This window comes from Saccopteryx bilineata, chromosome 2 (assembly GCF_036850765.1).
Source record: "Saccopteryx bilineata isolate mSacBil1 chromosome 2, mSacBil1_pri_phased_curated, whole genome shotgun sequence".
In the NCBI taxonomy this organism is placed as follows: Eukaryota; Metazoa; Chordata; class Mammalia; order Chiroptera; family Emballonuridae; genus Saccopteryx; species Saccopteryx bilineata.
Window position 1 is genome coordinate 314582611 of NC_089491.1, and position 21205 is coordinate 314603815.

Genomic DNA, 21205 nt, shown 5'->3' on the forward strand with positions numbered 1-21205 from the left:
CTCAGGCCCTGGACAGTACCCCGAGACCACTCCCTCCTCCACTCCCCCCCCCCCCCCCCCCCCCCGCTCGCCTGGACACTCACTATTTCCAGTTTATACTCGACTCTACCTGTTTTCTTTCAAGCAAGAAATTATCAGAGGGGAGCAATTAAGTCATTAAAACCATTTTCACAGTGGACTTTAACTGAACAAAAAAGCAATATTTATGTCACTTAGACATGTCTGAGAAGACTTAGCTGTTCTTTTTAAAATGTCACTTCTGCGCCAATGAAAAATGTAATCCAACCTTAGTAATAAATTTTTAAAACATATACACACAAAAGTTATCAGCCTGCAGAATGATGTTTCCTAGGCCTTCCCACATGCCTCAGTATTTTAACAACGTCCCATCTGTTGATGTCAGTCTGAAGAAGCAGGTCTGTACTCTCCAGTTTTATTAAAATCTTTTCTGGCTAGTAACTTGATTTCTACTAGGCTAGCCTACTTACTTCCAGGCCCCGGGCCTGTGGGCCTGTGCCAATTTGCATGGTTGACAGAAATGGGTATGGTGAACCAAAAATCTGTTTAGCTTGTGCTTAATAAGAAATGTTTCCTTTTGCTCTTGTTACTAATTGCTGAAGATGTCTGTGTTTGGACTAAAACTTTGTCCCCAGCCATCTGGATGCCATCGATGTGTCTCAGCTCAGTCTCAGGCCGGGTGATATCAGTGGTTTCCATGTCAACAGATCACAGTGTCTTATGTTGAAACGTGTGATTGCAGCGCACAGTGAACGAGCCAGCCTTGGGGAAGAGGCAGCTCTGTTTTCACACCTAAATATTTTACCGATTTTCAGATACCGCTTTAAATTATTTCAGTGTAACGCAATTACAGTTACATGTAAAATTGCAGTGTAAATGTTTTTGGTCATTTGGGAAATGAAATAACGGGCTTGTTGACATCTATTGTCCTGTTTGGTAGGAAAGACTTAACTCAAAGGCCTTTAAAAATCTCCAGCTGATAGGAAATCTGTTCACTCTCTGAATGCAAAAAATGTACCATGTGCACTAAATGGAAGTCTCAGGTAGAGCTGGAACGCTGCGTGCAAGGGCAGCAGTGGTATATATTTATCTATTCAAACGGTGCCCCGGGCCCCCAGGTCTTGTTAATGCAGCTTATCTAAATATAGCACCAGCAACAGCAGTCGAGAAACAGTCCTGACATAATTAAGAAAGAACAAGAAACACCCCTGAACTTCAGGCTCCAGTGTACTGCATCCAATACAGGATTAGTAAGGGATGAATTTTAATCATCCATCCTAAGAGTTCATGATTTGATTAAGGAATTAGATCATTGTAGAATCATTTCCCCATAAGGCAGACTATATCAGCAAACAGAAAAACATTTATCTGAAAGTAGGAAAATTAAACTGATAGCAACCTGCTTTATTTATTTTTCCTTAGATCAAGAATGCTGCAGCCAATGTCCTTCGGGAAACGTGGCTCATCTATAAACACACAAAGCTGCTAAAGAAGATAGACCATGCCAAAGTCAGGAAACACCAGAGGAAGTTCCTCCAAGCCATCCACCAGTGAGTATGCCAGGGAAGCTTGGCCATCAGACACCCAGATTAGGAGGGCTGAGCCTCCCACAGCTCTGCCAATATCTCCTTGTACACTTGAAAGCCCAGGAGAAACCCATTTGCTTCCACTCAATAAGCACTGGGGGCAGTGAATAGAACCCAGATCACTCTGTTCATTCATTGGTGCAACTGCCACTGCCAGATACTGGGCAGGTTGCTGTGGAAGGTAAAAATCAGAATAAGAGCCTTTAAGGGTGCTGGCAGTTCACACACACACCCCATGTTGCAACTCAAAGCAGAACAAATTGTGGTCAGTGCTTTCTATAGGAGACTTATTTAAAAAGTATAGTGATAAAGTAGAGAGGATGAAAACAGTTATTCTGATCTGGGGGTTTTGGGGAAACCCTGAAAGGCGAAGTATAGGCCATTCAAGTTAGAAAGCACAGCCTAGATCAGGAGTCCCCAAACTTTTTACACTGGGGGCCAATTCACTGTCCCTCAGACCATTGGAGGGCCACCACATACAGTGCTCTTCTCACTGACCACCAGTGAAAGAGGTGCCACTTCCGGAAGTGCGAGGGGGGCAGCAGATAAATGGCCTCAGGGGGCCGCATGCAGCCCGCAGGCCGTAGTTTGGGGATGCCTGGCCTAGATAAAGGCACAGAGGCTGGAAAGTGACCTGGGACTAGTGAGGAAACCAAAGTGAGTGAAGGCAAGCATACATGGAAACAAATTTTAATTTCTTCGGGACCTGACAAGCCCTTGGTTCTGGTCAGCTGCCACCCATATCTGAGGTCCCCATGCTGGGTTCCAAAACTAGATTAACTAACGTGAATGTGGACTCTGCTTGTGGGGCTAAACCTTAACATGCACTTGAAGACTATGGCGGTTACAACTCTCTCCACAGGCTGAGGAGTGTCAAGATGGAGCAGAGGAAGTTGAGCGACCAAGCCAACACTCTGGTGGACCTTTCCAAGGTGAGTGGCAAAATCTAAAGACATCCTAAATAGTTGTCAGATGCTGGCATTTAGACTTCTCAGGTGTGGCTGTGAAGATGAGCAATGTTCAAACTGCACAGTGCAGGATGGGAAAACAAAGAAAAACTCTTTGGTTAAAAAATAATCTAGGTTTGGCCCTGGCCGGTTGGCTCAGTGGTAGAGTGTCAGCCCAGCGTGTGGAAGTCATAGGTTCGATTCCCAGTCAGGGCATACAAAAGTGCTCATCTACTTCTCCACCCCTCTCCCTTTTCTCTCTCTCTCTCTCTCTCTCTCTCTCTCTCTCTCTCTCTCTCTCTTCTCCTGCAGTCATGGCTCAAATGGTTCAAGCAAGTTGGCCCTAGGCACTGAGGATGGCTCCATGGCCTCGCCTCAGGCACTGAAATAGCTCTGTTTGGAGCAATGAAGCAGCAGCCCCAGATGCACAAAGCATCGCCCTGTAGTGGGCTTGCTGGATGGATCCCGGTCAGGGCGCATGTGGGAGTCCGTCTCTCTGCCTCCCTGCCTCCCCGCCCTCCCACCTCTCACTTAATAAAATAATATAATAATAATAATCTAGGTTCAAGTTATTAACATCTGTAGTCTACTAGTGTGTTTAGTTGTCTTTTAAAACCTAGCACTTGTTTCTTTTTTCTTTCTTTTTCTTTTTTAGTGAGAGAGAGAGTAGTAGTAGTAGAGAGAGACAGACAGGAAGGGAGAGAGATGAGAAGCATCAACTCGTAGTTGCGGCACTTTAGTTATTCATTGATTGCTTCTCATACGTGTCTTGATTGGGGGGCTACAGCAGAGCCAGTGACCCCTTGCTCAACCAGTGATCTTGGGCTTCAAATCAATGACCTTTGGTTTCAAGCCAGTGACCATAGGTTCATGTCAATGATCAGCGACCTCAAGTCAGCAATCCTACACTCAAGTTTGTGAGCCTGTGCTCAATCTGGCAACCTCAGGGTTTCAAATCTGGGACTTCAGTGTCCCAAGTTGGTGCTCTATCCACTGCGTCACCACTGGTTAAGCACTGGCATTTATTTCTTAAATTCAGTTGCTCGTGTTTTTATGCTTGGAATTAATTAGCTGATCTCCTAAATCTTTTCAGCATGTTGTTTTATTAGCTGAATGTTGAGGGCTTCTAAGATGATCTTAAGTTTGCACAGGAATGGCCATGATACTGTTGAGGTCACACCCAGAAAAATCCTTTCGATTTGCTGTTATAATTGGGCATTCATTTTCTTGCCTCCTTCAATCCTTATAACCCAGATTTTCTGGCCCAAATTGTTGGCCAATAGCCTATGATGAATATAAAGATGCCAAAAATGAGAGTCCACCTCGGAGAGCCCTGGGGCTGGGTATCACACCATCATTCTGCATAAATACTGTAAAGAAACTTGCTCCTCTTGCAAATCCCTGAAGTGAAGGAACCTAAGGCTGCCCTGCTGGTGGAGCGGAGCGTGGGCGCCGCTGAAGGCCCCCACCCGCCCCCGCAGACCCTCCTCATTGACTCCTGATAGACATCGTATCTCAAGTGTACAGCCCTGAGCCAGGCTGACAGAACATTCTAGCAGATGTCAATTATCATAATGGCACATGTTCCCTGGGTAAGCAAGGGAAAGCCCCTCAGGCAAATTCAACACTCTTTGCAAAAGAGGGTACAATCAGAGGAATTGCCGGTTGTCGGGCCAGGTGCAGGCACTTTGTTCAGTGAGGGATCAAGCCATAGAAAGGGTTCCCAGGCCCTGGGAGATTGGGGGACTCCAATCAGGGAATGCATGGCTTGTACAGTGGGGAAGCCACAGGCCTGTGTGCCTTTGGAGGGGGCACTGAGGTAGAGTGCAGGGCTCCTGAGAGGGGAGGGAAGAGCCCCCTGGGGTCTTAGGTGTATCCTGTATCAGAAACCCCCTGGGACTCAGTTTAAAAATGGAGGCATTTATTATAAGGATACAACAAAGTATCATTCCAGGCAGAACCTCAAAGCAGGTATGTGGTCAGCTTCGGGAAGGAACTAACTAGAACCCGACCTGGGAAGCCCTCACAGGCAGGAAATACTCTCTCACCCTCTCTGCTCTCTCCTTCGGTTGAAGCTCCTGCTTCAGTACTCTCTTTCTCACCCTCCCCTCGCCCCTGTCTTCACGGCAGATCACAGCAGGCCCTGTCCAGAGAGTAAGTGTTCTGGTTCTAGCCACAGGCAAAGACAGTTGGCTATCTGTTGATTTTCATTCTAAACTCTCAAAAGAGATGAGATGACTGACCAGTTTGGGTCATGTGTCCACCCTCGGACCAATCAGATGTGGCCAGGAAGAGGGTCATGTATGGCTAACATGGTGGGGGCCCACCCCGTGAGATGCAGGAATGGCCCCACAGCATACTCCAAGACGTTTCTTCGAGAAGTAGCAGCATTTCCTACCTCACCTCTGACTTGACAGGCCCAGGACCATCAGGCAAACTGAATTTTCAAGCCTGCATTTCTTCAGTGTGAGCCGCAGCGTCTCATAGGAGTGGGCCTAGCGAGGGGCGGACAGGGTGAAGAGAAACCTCCACGAATTGGAAAGAGGCTCGTGTGAATGTGAGAGAGGGCGTACATCAATAATCTGGGAATGAGTTATCTGGAAAGGATGTGGAGGAGAGGCTGAGGGAAGAATTCCACAGGGCAGGGTGGTGTGAGACCTGGAGAGAAGGAGTGCTGATGTTATATCTAGGCTTTGTCTTTTCCTCCCAGGAGACTCACCAAGGTCCTGGCAGCAGCTTAGCAGCTTAGCAATTTCCTATTGGTCCACATTCCCCCGGCCTCCTGTCACCAAGCAACGGTACAGGGAAGTCGATAATGCTGCGTTCTCTCTCTTTTCTTTCTGTGCTTTGTTCTCCTTCCCAGCTTACCACCTTTCCAGCCCTGCCCTTTGGTCCCCTCTAGATGAAGAGAAAACGTCACGTGGCCTCCAAGTATTCGTTGCTATAATGAAGAGGCGGTGGAAGGGCTGGGAGGGCTTGGGCTCTTTATTTCCTAACTTCAATTTCCTCAACTGAAATGTAAAAACTATTCCGAATGTCTGAGGCTTAAGTGATCAAATGAGATGATATCTGTGAAAAGGCTTTGTAAATTATAAAGGGTTTGCAAATGGTTGTTCTGATAATGAATATAGATGAGAAAACCAAGATCCAAAGGAACAAAGTGACCGTCCCAAGGTCAAGCAGTTGGCAAACGGCAGTGCTGGAGCCGAGACCCAGGGGCCCGGCCTCGGTCCCGAGCTCGTCAGGGTGCCCTGTGGTCAGATGAATTTGCGGTTTTGTACATTCCGGGAAGAATGGGCACCTTGAAGAGGTTCTTGAATGTTAATTAATGAAGGGAGCACTTTCGCGTCCAAAGCCACCCTCTCTTCTGAGGTCGTCCACAACAGTGTCGCAAGGGCATCCCTGCCTTCATCCTACCTCTGGGACCGCTCTTTTGGGTCCCTGTCAGTTCCTGTGGGGCATGCCATCGGCTGGGAAGGTATTGCTACATTTTCAACCCCTCTTTCCCCCATCTCCTCTCTGGTTTCTCATACTTGCCACCTGCCTTTACTCCTCTTTTTTTTCTCTCTCACCTTCTTATTCTCTGGGCCTCTGAGGGCACCAGGGTTTCTGTATCTTCCAGAGTAATTTGAAATTTCAGATGAAATAGAACCAGGGTATCACTGGCAGATGATCAGAAGCTCTAAGAGCCACCGTCCCTGGTGGTGGGAGGGGGACATGGCACAAAGCAACTGGCGACCTGGCCCTCTGCTGTCACAGCCACTGGAACACCTGGGAGGGTGAAGATGCTCGTGAACCTTGCTTTCCAGTCCGATAGCATGTGTCAGTTTGTGGGAGAGATGTGGCTGTCACATAGACAGGGGCTCTATACACCAATCCGGGAAGCCAGATTACAATCAGAGCGTTGCCTGGTAAGAGTGGAGTCAGAACTCGACTGAGTCCGCTGCAGGCTGCTGGATGGTTCTGGTTGAAACGGAAGTGGTTTGGTTGCAGTTAAATGAGTTGACTCTGAGGGATCTCAGAGGGGATGGGAGGGGTAGGCAGCACTTTCGACTGGTGAGCTGTGAGGGGTAAGGGAGAAGATGATGCCCAGGTTTCCAGTCAGGACACCCTGATGTACGATACTGCCTCTCATGGCAAAGAGCAAATTCAGGAAGGAAAAAGGGATCCCTGGCATGAGCCCCCTTTGCTTAGCTCTGCTCTGACCTGGTTTTACAACTTAACTCTTGAAGGCCAGTGTATTGTTTTACTTTCACATTGTATTTCTTTCTGCTCCCTGGAGGACTGCTTTGCTCTCCTGCTCGCTCACCTCTTTCTTATTTGCTCACAGGCACTTGCTGAGGACCTGCTCAGGAGTCCTGCTGGACCCGAGCTCTGCCTTCCTTGGCACTTAGGCCTCGGTGATGAACACTGAGAACCCTTGTGGTATATGGAAGTAATTGCTGGTGCTAAAGGTCCGTCTCCATCACTAAAACTGCTACCTTGGCCAAAGGGTGGCAGGGGTGGTGAATTTTACTTGTGCCAGGACTTGATTCACTCACTGGCTCTCCCATCATCTTTTAGTGACAATTGTGTGCACCAGACCCCCTTAAGTTATGGTATATTTGTCCATCAAAAAATGTTAGTTGAGGCTCTGGCCGGTTGGCTCAGTGGTGGAGCGTCGGCCTGGCGTGCGGAAGTCCCGGGTTTGATTCCCGGCCAGGGCACACAGGAGAGGCACCCATCTGCTTCTCCACCCCTCCCCCTCTCCTTCCTCTCTGTCTCTCTCTTCCTCTCCCGCAGCCAAGGCTCCATTGGAGCAAAAGATGGCTCGGGCACTGGGGATGGCTCCTTGGCCTCTGCCCCAGGCGCTAGAGTGGCTCTGGTCACAACAGAGTGACGCGCCGGATGGGCAGAGCATTGTCCCCTGGTGGGCGTGCCGGGTGGATCCTGGTCGGGCGCATGCGGGAGTCTGTCTGACTGCCTCCCCGTTTCCAGCTTCAGAAAAATACCAAAAAAAAAATGTTAGTTGAGCATCTCCTATGTCTTAGGCACTGTTTTAGGCCCCTTGTACCTATCAGTGGGCACAGCAGGCAAATGTCCCCACCCTGGAGGAGCTTTCCTTCTTGTGGGAGATGACAGAACAGCAATAATCAGGAGAAAGAGCAAATTAGCTCATGCATTAGAAGGTGGCATGGAAGACAGAAAGAGGAGAGCAGGGTTAGTGGGCTCGGCGGTGGGGGTGCAACAAGGTTTGGTAGGGTGAGCAGGGTGTCGGCATGGCTCCATTGAGAAGGTGATTTTTAAGAGGGTGCTTGTTGGAGGCAAGGTTGTCAGACATGGGATGTGGGGGGAGCACTGGTGATTGGTTCGGTCCCTGGACCACTGGCGAATGCACTGAGCACAGGTTTATTGGGGACCCCTGTCAGGAAGAAAGAGAAGCAGGACGGGGCAGAGGGAGAGCTTGAACTGTGATACGATTGACAGAGGCCTCAGGCGACCTGTGGAGGTGGACGGCCCCTTCAGGGATGTCGCAGATTGAGGCTGTGTACCTCCTCATTGACCAGACCAAGGTGGGGCCGTCACCTCAGTGACACAGCTCCCTGTCACTAAGGTCCAGGTCCCAGGAGTGAGTGTGGTTATAAGTTGTACATTCTGGCTGCTGTGTTGAAAACGGGCAGGGCTACAATAGCTTCATAACGAAGTGCAGTTATTATTAACACCTGTTTTATAAGGAAACCAGGGTTCACAGAGGTTAAGGGGCACACTATTAGTGAGCTTCAGACTTGTACTTGAACCCTGGCCTACCAACTATAAGTCTGTTTTATTGTCCACTCCCCACCAGTGCCTTCTCTTTAATCATCAGGGGCCAGCACCACATGTGCTGAGAGGTTGGGAAGAATAAGAACATGAGAATGGTGTAGAGACTCGCTCCATTTAAGAAAAGAGTGCTGCTTCTTTTTTATTATATATATTCTCTAATATCTTGTTATAATTAGTATGCATTACTTTTGTAATGAGGGGGAAAATAACATTATTCCCCTTGAGCTGCTTCTTCTTGGCCACATTGGGAATCGCTGGGGTGGAAGTTGCTCCTGTTGTGATCTGGAGGAGTTTTTCATTTTTCCCATTGCAGATTTCTCTGTGATGACCTGTCATCTCCCTGTCTCTCATCTCTCTGCCTCTCCGTACAGATGCAGAATGTCATGTATGACTTAATCACAGAACTCAATGATCGGAGTGAAGACCTAGAGAAGCAAATTGGGAGCCTGGAGTCCAAGCTGGAGCATCTCACTGCCAGCTTCAATTCCCTGCCCTTGCTCATCGCGGACACGCTGCGCCAGCAGCAGCAGCAGCTGCTATCTGCCATCATCGAGGCCCGGGGTGTCAGCGTGGCAGTGGGCACTACCCACACCCCACTCTCCGACAGCCCGATTGGGGTCAGCTCCACCTCCTTCCCGACCCCATACACAAGTTCAAGCAGTTGCTAAATAAACCTCCCCACTCCAGAAGCATTACCCATAGGTCTTAAGATGCAAATCAACTCTCTCCTGGTCACTTTGCCATCAAGGAACACGGAGACCAGGGAATGTAAAGAAGAGAGACCGAGCTAATTAACTAACTCATGTTCATTCAGCGTGCTTGGTTTGATATGCCTTGAAACCAGAAATCTAATCTCTGTTTAGGTGCCTCAACTTGGGAGCAGGAAGCTGAGATGACAGGAAGTGACGCCTCTGGCGGGGCCCTTGCTGCAGAGTTGGTGGAGAACAGAAATCCACGCTCAATCTCAGGTGTTCACACGGGGGGCTGGGAATCAGATGCACGGAAGTGGCCAACAGTGCACCATGCAGAAAAGGGTCTCCCTGGGGGAGGGGCATGTCAGGCTTGGGGAGTGGGCTCCTCGAGCACACCTCTTTTTCTTTTCCTTTTGTCTGAAGAAGGCGCTGGATGACATAAGGAAAAGAGAGCTGTCCGCAACTTGCCAAAACAAGCATTCTTTTCTCCCATACCTTATACAATCATAAAACCCAATCGAGACAGAAAAAAAAAAATCAGAAACATAAAAAGCCAGATTTTCCATCTAATATCAATACCCATATGAACCTGTGTGTTTGCAAGCATGTGTGTACACACACACACACACACACACACACACACACACGTCCCACATTCAACCCAGGTCTTTTCTTGTTTGAATTTGATGCAAATGAGAAGGGGCCTGGTACATTACCCTGCACACAGTAGGCACTCTCTAAATGTGTGTTGAGTTGGTTTGAATCCGAATGTAGGTGCTTTCAGTTCAGGAACTTTGCTGGTGTTGACCACATTCTGAGCTTCACAGAAGCTGCAGGTCCCTTCAGACACGATACAGGTTGCTTCCTCCTGGAAGCGCTGTGTTTGCTCGGTTTGAGATGATGCCAAGCTAAAATTGTTGGCATTCTGGAGGGATAAGCTGCCTTCTAAAAATAACAGCTTTGCAGAGTTTTCTTCTGCTATCCAAACAAGTATGTTCCCATGGAGCATATGAGCAGGTGTGTGCATGTGAGGGATGGGAGACAGACTGTGCACATGTGCCTACACATGCACAGACAGCTGTGACCTAGTGACACCTGAATGAATAGATGCACTGCCTGGCGACTTGCTCAGCTAGATTAACCCAGCAACCGGTTTCCAGGTCCAGATGTTCAGAGCACAAAAGGGTCAAGTGCCTAATGTGGTCCCTTCTACCTGACCTGAAATCACCTCAAAATGAAAGATCATGAGAATAAAGGGAGCCCTTAAGGGAACCTTGTGGGTTGGGTAAGATGACATGGATTTGTCAGTAGCCTGTTCCTACTGTGCCATGTTAACCTTGGTGCAAAAACTATTCAAATATCTCTCAAACTCCAAGAGACTTCAGAAATATTAATATCCAGTACAGTGACAGGCATTGTGAGGAGTGGGCTTGTAGAAGCAAAATACTGTCATTGCTCTGTAACCTAACTCCACATTTGTGATGTGACAGCCATCGTGCCATTCATCACTTTCTTTTTCTGAGGTCTTTGACATCTGCTTGTGGGAAGTTAAATGATACTGCATGGAATATTTCATCTGTTTAGGGTAAAACAAAAGGGCGTTCTGTGTGTACGGTGGCCCTGTTGGGCTTCACTTTGCAGAGGACATCAGCGCCGTTCCAAAGGCAGTGTCTGGCTGTACAGGGCGTGCCTCTGTGGCACTGGCCTCTAAGGACTAGGAAATCCAAAAAAGGTAGATGATCCTAGAACTAAGGCTTTCAAGATCTGGTCTCTTGCTAAACTTCTTCGTTTATCTATTTTTATTGCTGTTGCTATTCCTTTAATGGCCTCCTCTTTATTTTGATAATCCCTTCGAACATTTTCACTGGTTGTTTTGCATACCGCAGATGCCACACTCACTATTGGTTTTTTCTATTTTTTTACTTGTTCTTTTAACTATTGACTATCTGAAATATCCCTCTCCTTTTGATACCCCAAGAACAGTGCTCCTGTTTTCAGTGACAGTTCAGCTGAACAGACGAACAGATGAAATAACCATGTAGTTTCTTCGTGGCATCCGTTCCATTTCACAAAGTGAAGACCACTGACAGGTCAACTGTGTGCCAATTCTGGTCATTTAACCTACAGCCCTCAACTGTTCATTCCTATTTGTCCTTTCCATTCTGCTGTAACCCGGATGTGTGTGTGTGAGTGTGCATGTGCACACATACAGCAATTTTGTCTTCATTTCAAATAAATGACATGCAAGATTCCACTGCCACTCCCCCTGACCAAAGATGTGCACAGACCATCATTGACCCATCCAAGTCTGTGGATAATTCTTCCGTAATTCATCATGAATATTGTACATTTAGTTTAGCCCTGAATACCAAACTAGCAAGACTAGTGAAGGACATGGTTGGAGCTATTTCTAGTAGCAGTAGCCACCAGCATCTTAGAAACATGGGCATTTGGGGCATAACTTGACCTATTGGTAGTGCAATAGCTATGTATGGATTTGTCATTGGAAAAAGTATACTTAATCTTTCCCCACAAAGTGGTCAAATTTGCATGTTGATCCTGCAATGGTAAATGGAAGGCTGTTTCTCTGTACCGGTAATTCAGCTTTATATGGAAAGTTACCCATTCTCCTGTAAGTACAATTAACCCGTGATGACTTAGGTATTGATTACCCAGGGTGTAGCTCACCCAGGTAGTATTCCTCCTACATCCAACTTTAGGCTAATTCCACTGTGCTTCAGCATCACAGTCAGATGGGAAAAGGGAGCAGGTGGATTCTCATACCATGCCTTCTTATTCCTTATTTTCAAGTTTGATTGTGGAGGAGGTTTAATTATCTACTCAAGAATTGGCTATATGTAAAATCTGTGGATTGTGATAACCTCACTCTAATATTGAACTGGTTGAGTTCTGCCCACTCCTGGAAGGCTGGCCCAGTGGCACAGCCTTTACTATAACCTTACTGATAACTTAGTAACAGATCAAAGTACCTTAATGTTCCTTAAAATATCTAGACACTTGAATTGGAAATACAGAGCCACCCCCTCATCGCTTAAGCCATATTATAGCTTCATGTACTGTAAAGTCAGGGATGTACTGTGATACTTTAAGACCACTAATCTCAGTGGAATTTCAGGACATAGCATCAGTTGTTCAATCATACCAAACCAGGGGCTCACTCCTCCTTAGATTGAAATCCAAATAAAAATCACCTTTGGCTCAAAGGCCATATATGTATGAACATCATGAATAAATTTTCATAAAGTATCTATGAACTGCTCTTGCCATCCTCATAATATGTAACTTCATGAATTCATATCTCCAGAAATACTGAGTATAATCCAAAAGAGCAAGAGGGGTAAGATCTGAGTCACCACTATCTAGTGACCCCAGCAGGGACCAGAGGTGTAACAACAATCTCGCAACTTAGGAGGTGGAGAAAATGTATGTGCAAGTAAATTCTAAAGTGCTGAGCAAGTGCAAGCTTTTGTTATTCATTTAAGGACAAGAAGGAACAGCATGAGAGAAATAATAACTTTAATATATTTGAGGATTTCCCCTTACATTTTCAGTAAGTTTCTTGTGAATAAGTAATCACAAAAAAGGAAAAAACTAGAGATTCAAAATCAGAATAAATAAGATTCTAACACTGGATCCACATCTTTAGCCAATTAATATAACCACCTCATACCTCAGTTTATCTGTACTTAAAATGAAGATAATAATTAATATTCATAAGTCCAAAGTATTCAATAAATATTTTTAATGGAATCACCATTGTTGTCAACGGCAGGTCAGACTGACTCTATCTAGTTCACACTTTGATGTTACATCTGAATTCAATCAGTAGCTACCAAAAAGTAATTATTGTATATCAACTAGATAATAAAATGACCAGGGAGAAATATAGGGGGAGCTCACAGGTCCAAGACCTCTCTCCTCTTCAGAGTGTACCTCCACAAACAGTTCACCCTAAATTAAGAATCAGCGTTTCATCCCAGAACAAAGGGCATTACTACCATCACAGTACCACAACTGGGACACTATGAAAGTATTGCACTACCAGTAGGTTACTAATCTTTTTAAGTTACTATTTTTAAATCCTAAAGTATGTCCCCAGTGCTATCTATAGTCATGCTACTTCCCTGGAAGTTGCTGAGAAGCAGATTAAGGAGCCAGTAGTGGTCATTTTGCTGTCCCTATTGACTCTGTGGCTCTCGGTTTCAGTACCTTAGACAGCTATCTGGTAGTTTTCTGGTAGGCACGGACTAGCCCCTTCCCTCCCAATGCAGTCAGTCTGCTTGATGACTGCTCTGGACAGTATCCCTTCCTTTGCTACTGCTGCCAAAGTATTCATTATGGAAATGGGATTATTGATACCACTAAGAAAGGAATGTTACAGGGATAGCAATATTAACTGTCTGCCTCTGGTATAGAATATAGGTGAGTGCTCTTCATTATGAAAGCTTGTGCCAGGTTGCATGAATAGAAATTAACACTAAACTTCTGTCGGGCAAGTAATATGTAGCTTTTTACTGAAGTAGACTGAAACTTATTAAAAAGTACTCAGTGCAATGGTATCTAAATATATACAGACTAGAGAAAAAAATAACTGTGATCTTTTTTTCTTACACCATTACTGGAAGCACCCAAACTAGAACTGGAGTTCCCTCTGAACAAAACCATTATCAGATCTTCAACGTATGACCTCCAACCTAGGTGCCAAGCGCCCTGCAACCCTTACTTACACTCCTGAGAAATGCATTCTGGAAGCTGTAATCTTGGACCTGGGCCATGTATCAAAACAAACAAAAGAGATGTTGTGACCAACCAGGCTGATGGAGGAAAAGCACAAAATTCAATATCAACCTGAAGTTATGATCCCAAAGAGATGCTGAATTTATAGCCAAAAAAAAAAAAAAATCAATGACAAATCAAATCTGAATCTGACTGGAACAGCCAACATCCAGATTCACAGAAGGACAGGGAATAAATAACATTCTCTAGCTGTGTCGTATTAATTCAGCTTCTGAATCTAAACCAGGACTGATTCACCTTCATCGGACACAGTTTTTAACGGCACAGCAGCTCAGTTTTGGTCCCAGAACTCTCATTCTGCACCGACCAGAAGCGAACAACAAAAGAGAACAACAGGATGGTAATGGAGGAAACATTTTCATGGCAAACTCAGCAACTGAAGTGTTTATATTCAGAATCTGATGAGCTTCAATATGAATTTGCATCTTGCCTCTGTACTGCTTGCTATTTTTTAATGATAGGAGAAAGCATATCAGTTTATTTTAAATATGAAATATATTGCTATATTACAAAATATATTGTAACTTTCAATTAACGTTTTGTATCAAATTAGTCTCTAGCAGGTCAAGTGTCAGCCTGCTCTCCCAGTGACTGTTTCTGAGTACACATCACTGCTAGGGATTGCCTGACTCCCCAGAACAAGGGTCCTCAGCCTACAGAACTGCCATATTCTAATTCTCCAAGACCTGGCTATTAGAGACTAAAGAACATTATTCCAAGCTTAGAAGACTAATTTAATCCTAAACACTATCAAGCCATTCCAGAAGAGATTTTTAAAAGCCATTACTCCTTTAGTAACTGTGCAAAGCCAGTTTAATAAAAGTGCAGGCTCTTTCTATGTAAATTCAAAGGCCACATTACATGAATTCTATGTCTCAAGCCCTGCCAACCAGCTTTTCCTTTGGCAATGTCATAATTGGGCATAAGGAAGAGTTTTGTTCTCCTGTGACACTAAAAACTCAAGTATTACGAGTTTCTCTGTGTCTGAGTAAAAGCTGGATTGGAATTCCTCTTGCACTGGGCCCGGTGGAAGCCCAACATCAGGTGTGCTTTTCTGAGTTGGCGGCACCTTGGAGGGAGCGAGGCTCCCACTGTGTACCCGTGACGTGGAGCACAGCTCCGAAGGGAATGAGGGCAGGGGGCAGGGCATGCAAAGCAAGACCAACAAAGGGCCAGGCTTCCTTTTCTACTAGTTTACTCTAGCTGGGAGAAAAGGAAGAGTTCAATCCAGATGTTTCCATTGTTAGCAAAATGGTGGGAAATTCTCTACGTAAGCAACACGAAGTCCATTGCTCTCCTTCTCTGATACAGCAGTGGAGACAGAGAATTTCTCACTTCCTTCTTTTGAATATGGAGGGACTAGGTGAAAGCAAGATGTGTCGGTTACAGAGCAAAGGTTTTCTAGAAGCAATGGTTTCCTCCCCAGAGAGGACCCCACTTGTTATCATCACTTTGGGGTAACATTGTACAGGTGCAAGATAAGTAGCATCGGGGTAGAATTAACTGACCGTGCTATCTACTCCTTTCACTAACTCTGTAAATCCACATAGATATACTGATAATGCAAAACAATAGGTTCTCTCCTGGGAAAAATGCTGGAATCCTCTCAAACTTCCATTTATTTGAGCTTAAGTACAGATAAGGCTTGGGCCTTGGTATTATTCATGCTCTCTGAAGGACAAATATCTAAATACTCAGCTTCAATCTGCGTGTGCAGCTGAGACCTAACTTGTACACACATTTTGTTCTGATTGAACTACATTCTCTCAGTGTCTGTACTGCTCCTCAGTTACATGGTAGGCTGAGCTCCATCAAAGCCATCAGAACTCCAGGGCACCTGTTTTTAGCAGGTTACTCACTCACTGGGTAATGGAAATTAGTTTATTCTGTTTTATAATTGACTGATGAATGTACTGGTGATAATTGCTCTGTCTCTTTATATTTTTCTGCTACTAAATAGACCTGAACTGTCTTCTTTGCTTTTCCTCCTAGCACTTCTCAAAAACTCTTACATTTATAGAAAATGAATATATTCTGATCTTTCCCCTCCAAGTTATTATTTGATCAAGATCAAGGAAACCAATACAAATTCCTGATTTGGGGAAACCAGACCTCTAGACAATGATTCAGGTGTGTGCTGTATGGCAACCATTGCCCCTCGAGTGTGGTCCGTGGCCCAGCAGCAGCGGCATCACCTGGGAACTTGTTAGAAATGCAGAATCTCAGGCCCCACACCAGACCCACTTAATCAAATTTGGCATTTTAACAGAATGCCCAGGTGATCTTTATACACATTAAATGTTGAGAAGTGCTGGCCTTACCACACAGCAATGGTAACCAATGTTATTAGTCATCAGAAAATTAAACCATTTCTTCCTTTTGCAGAATTATTTGATGATGCAAAGGTCTTGTATGATCATAAGGATAAAATCAAATGCACCTTAAAATTCCCCTGCGGTCATATAGCAATTTAGGTGTTTTCAAAAACACACCTTGGGTGGTGTGCAAATAGAGTATTTCTCTAGTCTAATTTTTAAAACACTTGCTCATTCATAGCTTTAAACCACCTCAAAGCCCCTTTTAGGTGTTTTACTTTAGCCAGTGCTGCCAGGGCCATCAGAATATTAGGTGGCCCCTAGAGCAGGCCCCCCAGAAGTTCTGTTCAGCACAGTGTGGAAACAGCGGTCCTCCCCTGGGAAACGAGCATCCCCGCAGGGAAACTCCCCTCCTCAGAGGAAGCTAGCAAGAGGAGTTAGTCTAACCATCTAGAAACATTCCTAATCTCTTCTTAAACCAATTCTCTTATTCATTACACCAACTAGAGACACTCCGAGGTGAGCAAAAAAAGATGTGAACTGTGATATTGGCGCCATAAATCGATATGTACCCAGAAACAGTTATGTTCTAAATTAATGGCTTTAACCTGTTCATTGTAAAAAGTGCCTTGGACTTCAATCTAAAGAGGTCAGTATAAATATATGTGTGTGTGTGTGTGTGACGTATGTAGGCAAATATTTACATATGTATACATACATAGGTGCACACACATATACCCGCACATTCATATATAATATATACATACATATATAAACGCTTCATAATATATTATATTGCTATTTGCAGCTCCATTTCTTTTGTCTGGACCTATGTTTATTTGTTTAGTGAGACCTTTACATAGAGAGGTTCTATTCAGGACATTGATGTATTTTTTTGTTTGTTTTTTACTTTTTATTAAAAAGGTAAAGGATATTAAAAAAAAAAAGTCAAGTGCTTGAAGGTGTTGAATGGAGTTGTGGTAAACTTTCTCAGGTCACCAAAGAGAAAACCATATTTTCCTTTGGGAATCATTTTTCTGTTCCAGCAACTTTGTTTTCCCTCGGCGGGAGTGCATAAATAAGATGTGGTTACAGTGATTTGGTAATTTTATTATAATCCATTTTTGTGGTTCCCATAATGCAACAGCAGAAATTTTGTTCAGTCCAATTATTTTCATGCATCGGCATCAGAAGGGCCTTGCCTTTACATGCTATGCCTGGTCTCAGCATGGGACAGACTAAACTCACAGGAATGGAGTTTAGACCAGCTCTAAATACTGCTTCTTTCCAGTAGCACAGACAGGAGGACATGTAGGAAGTACCTTCCCTGAAGACTGGCAGAGAGTCCCCAGTGAACTTTTTAGGGCTCCTGCACCCTGCCTTTCTACAGTAATACAACCACCTGTATCAATCAAGCTCTCTGTTAGCCCAAGGTTTCTCTTTCTGTGGTGTGACAACTTGTAAGGAACCAATCTCTCTGGTTAGAAGCCCCCGGAACTCCCAAGGAGAGTCACCAAGTTTCCACTGCTCTGTTCATGAGCTGATAGAGGCATTTTTTTCTTTAAACCAACTAAATCTTCTAACTTCCTGCCCAAGTGGCGACAATGCCCGTTTACTGTGTCCATCAGAAGAGACACTGCAAAATGTCAGAGAGGACCAGAAAGACAACAGTTCTCTCTAACTGTCACCACATTCCCAGCTGCAGGGGAAGGGGAATCAAGTCCCCAAATTAAAACCCCATATAGTCACTTTTCCCTGAGAATTTTTTTTGTAGCTCTAAACAAAAATAATATGAAAAATAATGCAATTTAGATGCTTTTTGAAATGATAGCTAATATTTGGGGCTTTTTCTACATAGTGGACCCAAAAATATTTTCAAAAATTTATCTAGCTACATTTCTGCTGCTGTTCATCCTTAAAACTCTCTTCCAAAAACCCCTTAAGAATGGATACATTTACCAACTCAGTGATTAGTAAATTATAAATACTTTATACTTATAAACAGTACCTTTCATCCAAGGGCCTCAACTATTAATAAGTTAGTTGGCACCCAGTGAGGTGAGTGACAATATTATTTCCAATATTCAAATGGGAGAATTGAGCTAGAGGAAACAGCAGAAAATTCAACTTATGTTGTCAGCACATTTGGGGAGTGAATGAAAACTAGGTGGCTCAAATTCTCTTGCTGGCCATTTTTGGATGAGTAAGACTGGGACTGTGTGTTGACCATGTGTGGTCAAGACCCAGGCTTGGGATGTTTGGATTGTGGGTGGTGGGCTGGCGTACGGGTTCTGAGGTCTGGGTGGGAGATGGTCTCTTCTCTGGGCCAAGTGTGGGAGTGGGCCAGTGGGTGGGCTGGGTCAGTGGCCTTCACCACTTCCTCTTGAGCTGCAGCTAGATAGAAAGAGCATTTCAAACTTGTTCTAGCAAATGCTGGTATGATATGATTGATGACATTAAATAAAAACAGGAGGGGGACTGACTCAAAGCAAAAACCAAAATGCAAGCAGCTGATCTCCTTTAATTTTATCTTCTTCCTTTCTATGTCTACAGTAGTGAAAACAGGAATTTTTTAAAGGAGGACGTCTCCATTGAGACTGGAAACAGTTATCTCTTCAGCAAGGCTAGGATGGCCCTGGTGTGGATGGCAGTTGACCCAGGAGATCGGCCCTGCCACCATGCAAACACATAAAAGGTTTAACACCTAACTCGGTTTTAACAACCTAGAGAGAAAGTGAGAACCATTTCTAAGGTGAGCAGCTGTTCACCAACAAGAATATATAGACACATCAAGGTGTGATAAGGCAAACTCGCAGCTATGTTCAAGTAAAGGATCAGACAGTTCAACACTACAGTAGTTACATTTACCTGAGCAGATCCTCAACCTATGCTTCACTAGATCATCTAAGAAGCTTTTGAAAACGCCCGAGTCAGTGCCCTCAACCCCTGGAGGTTCAGAGGCAGAGTCTGGGTGACTCCTAGACATTTTCCTGACACCCGGCAGGTAATACTAGGGGTGTCCAGAGTTGAGCACTGATCCCTTCCCACCAGCTCCCAGGCTGGCAAGTGCTCCCCAAAATGTCTTTGCTCCCCTGAGTTGGTGAGAAGTGGTGGGGAAAGGGAAAATCAAGGCAAGAGGGGCAAGATTTTCATAAAGATGGAGAACTGCTCGAAGCTCCATTCTTTTCCATTTTACTCTCATTTCTTTTCAATTCTGGACCCATGAACCTGAGCTAATTTGCATTCAGGCTCCACACGTATCGGCAAACAATGCTGCCAGGTTATTATTCACTTAGTATTTCTCTGCCTCACTGCTGCAGCCTTCTGCTTTCTCCTGGCACGCAGTCTCTCTGGGCTTAATGTCTTTCTTTGGCCTCTGCTCTGGGCAAGGTTTGGGGAGGACCTTCACGACATTTCTCATTAGACAAACAACATTAAGATGAAAACTGTCTCCTTGCTAGCAGGTGTCTCGCTAAACCTAACACAAAACTAGTTGAGGTAACCTGCCAGGCCTAACTATATTTCACCATTAAATATGTTGCCTTCCCTTATGCATGGCTGTGAAAGTTGGAAAAACAGAACACTAGAACTCAAAGGAGCTCCAGTTCTCTAAACTGAAGAATTCTGCTAAGTTACAGCCCTCTGAGTAACACTACCCCCTGCAGTTCAGACAGAAATCCATACATCCATTCAAGGAACTCAGAAACTCCTCTGGCACCTGGGAGAAAGCCTTTTGTATGTCACTTTGTTACCTTACACATAGGAAATGGAAGGCCAAGAGAACTGATTTATCCAAAACCAAATAGAGACTTAGGGCAGAAACTGAACGGAGCATCGTCATGCCACGGTGAGACTCCTCTGTGCTGGAAAACTGAGGCCTGCTTAGAGCCTCGTCGTGTTCTTCCTACACTCATTGATTTTCAGATGTTAGATAAAAACAAAAAGCCCGTTTCCCCTCTACACACATATTCGTGTGCATATACACAGACACACACGCATACACCACATTATCAATCTCTCACTGGAAACAAAGATACGCATATTGTGATTGGCTAGATAACTCGTGTATTTTCTATTCCAGAGGCATAGGCATTGATTATTTTCAAATTTATCTGCCTTTAAAGAATTTAGAGCTAATACTTGCAAATCTACCTCAAAAACCACACTGGTTAGGAAAAATTAAATTAGATTATTAAAATAATGCAATTTTATATCCGGCATTACAGTGGATTATGCTAATGGTGGTCAATGTTATTAATCTTTATTTCAGTCTCTACTGCAAATAGTACATGAAGATTAGCCAGAATTAGCTTAATCTTATTTTGTAGCATGAATTAGAAATTTTTACTTTATTTTTTCTGTGATCAAGTCACACTTAATAGCATCTCTTAAGATGCAGTCCTGTCCCCTGGAAAAACAAAGGTGGAAAATACAAATGCAGTGTTACTGCTGCCTTCAGGCGATTTCCTCTTCACTTAGTAAAGCTTCTTTCCAAATCTGAACTGCCTCCCACTTCCAGCAGTGGGGTATCACTTAAAGCAATCAAGTATTTCTCAAGAAAGAATACATACAGCAGTGGGCACCCACACCCCAGTCACTCATCAGGGGAAATGTCAGGTCTTCTGTGAGCTCCTATATGCCGTGATTCAATTGCCCTTTCTTCAAACACCCTCTTCACCTCCCACTTCTTGGAATGAGAAGGTAGATACATAGCTCAGTCAGAACTTTAGAATTTAGGAATTCTGATTTATACTTAAGATTTTCTAGAGAATTTTTTTCTAAGAGTGACAAAGCAATGTTTACTCACAAATTTGGAAATCTACTAGAACACTGTTTAGTCTTGGTTTAAATGAGAAGATGATCATCTAGCTTTTTCTGAACATCAACAAGAGGAGCCGGCACCCTCAACTCTTCCTTCAGGAATATAGTGAGATAGCTACAGAGGACATTCACTCATTACTTCCACAGCAGCCATTCTTCCAACTCCCAGCACCCATTCTTCCAACTCCCAGCCGACAGTACAAGGA

At 44.4% G+C, this 21205-nt stretch overlaps 1 protein-coding gene across 6 annotated transcripts in view; it reads left to right on the plus strand.

Moving 5' to 3' along the window:
* The window catches only part of KCNN3 (potassium calcium-activated channel subfamily N member 3), a 164154-nt gene extending 150170 nt beyond the window's left edge, over positions 1 to 13984 (plus strand). For 5 of the 6 annotated variants that reach the window (XM_066261980.1, XM_066261983.1, XM_066261984.1 and 2 more), the window contains 3 exons: positions 1441 to 1568; positions 2467 to 2536; positions 8725 to 13984. In XM_066261980.1, coding sequence (XP_066118077.1) covers positions 1441 to 1568; positions 2467 to 2536; positions 8725 to 9021 — 495 coding nt within the window. In that variant the 3' untranslated portion in view covers positions 9022 to 13984. The remainder of the gene's footprint in view (positions 1 to 1440; positions 1569 to 2466; positions 2537 to 8724) is intronic. The other variant, XM_066261981.1, reaches the window with a different exon arrangement.
* The last annotated feature ends 7221 nt before the right edge of the window (positions 13985 to 21205 follow it).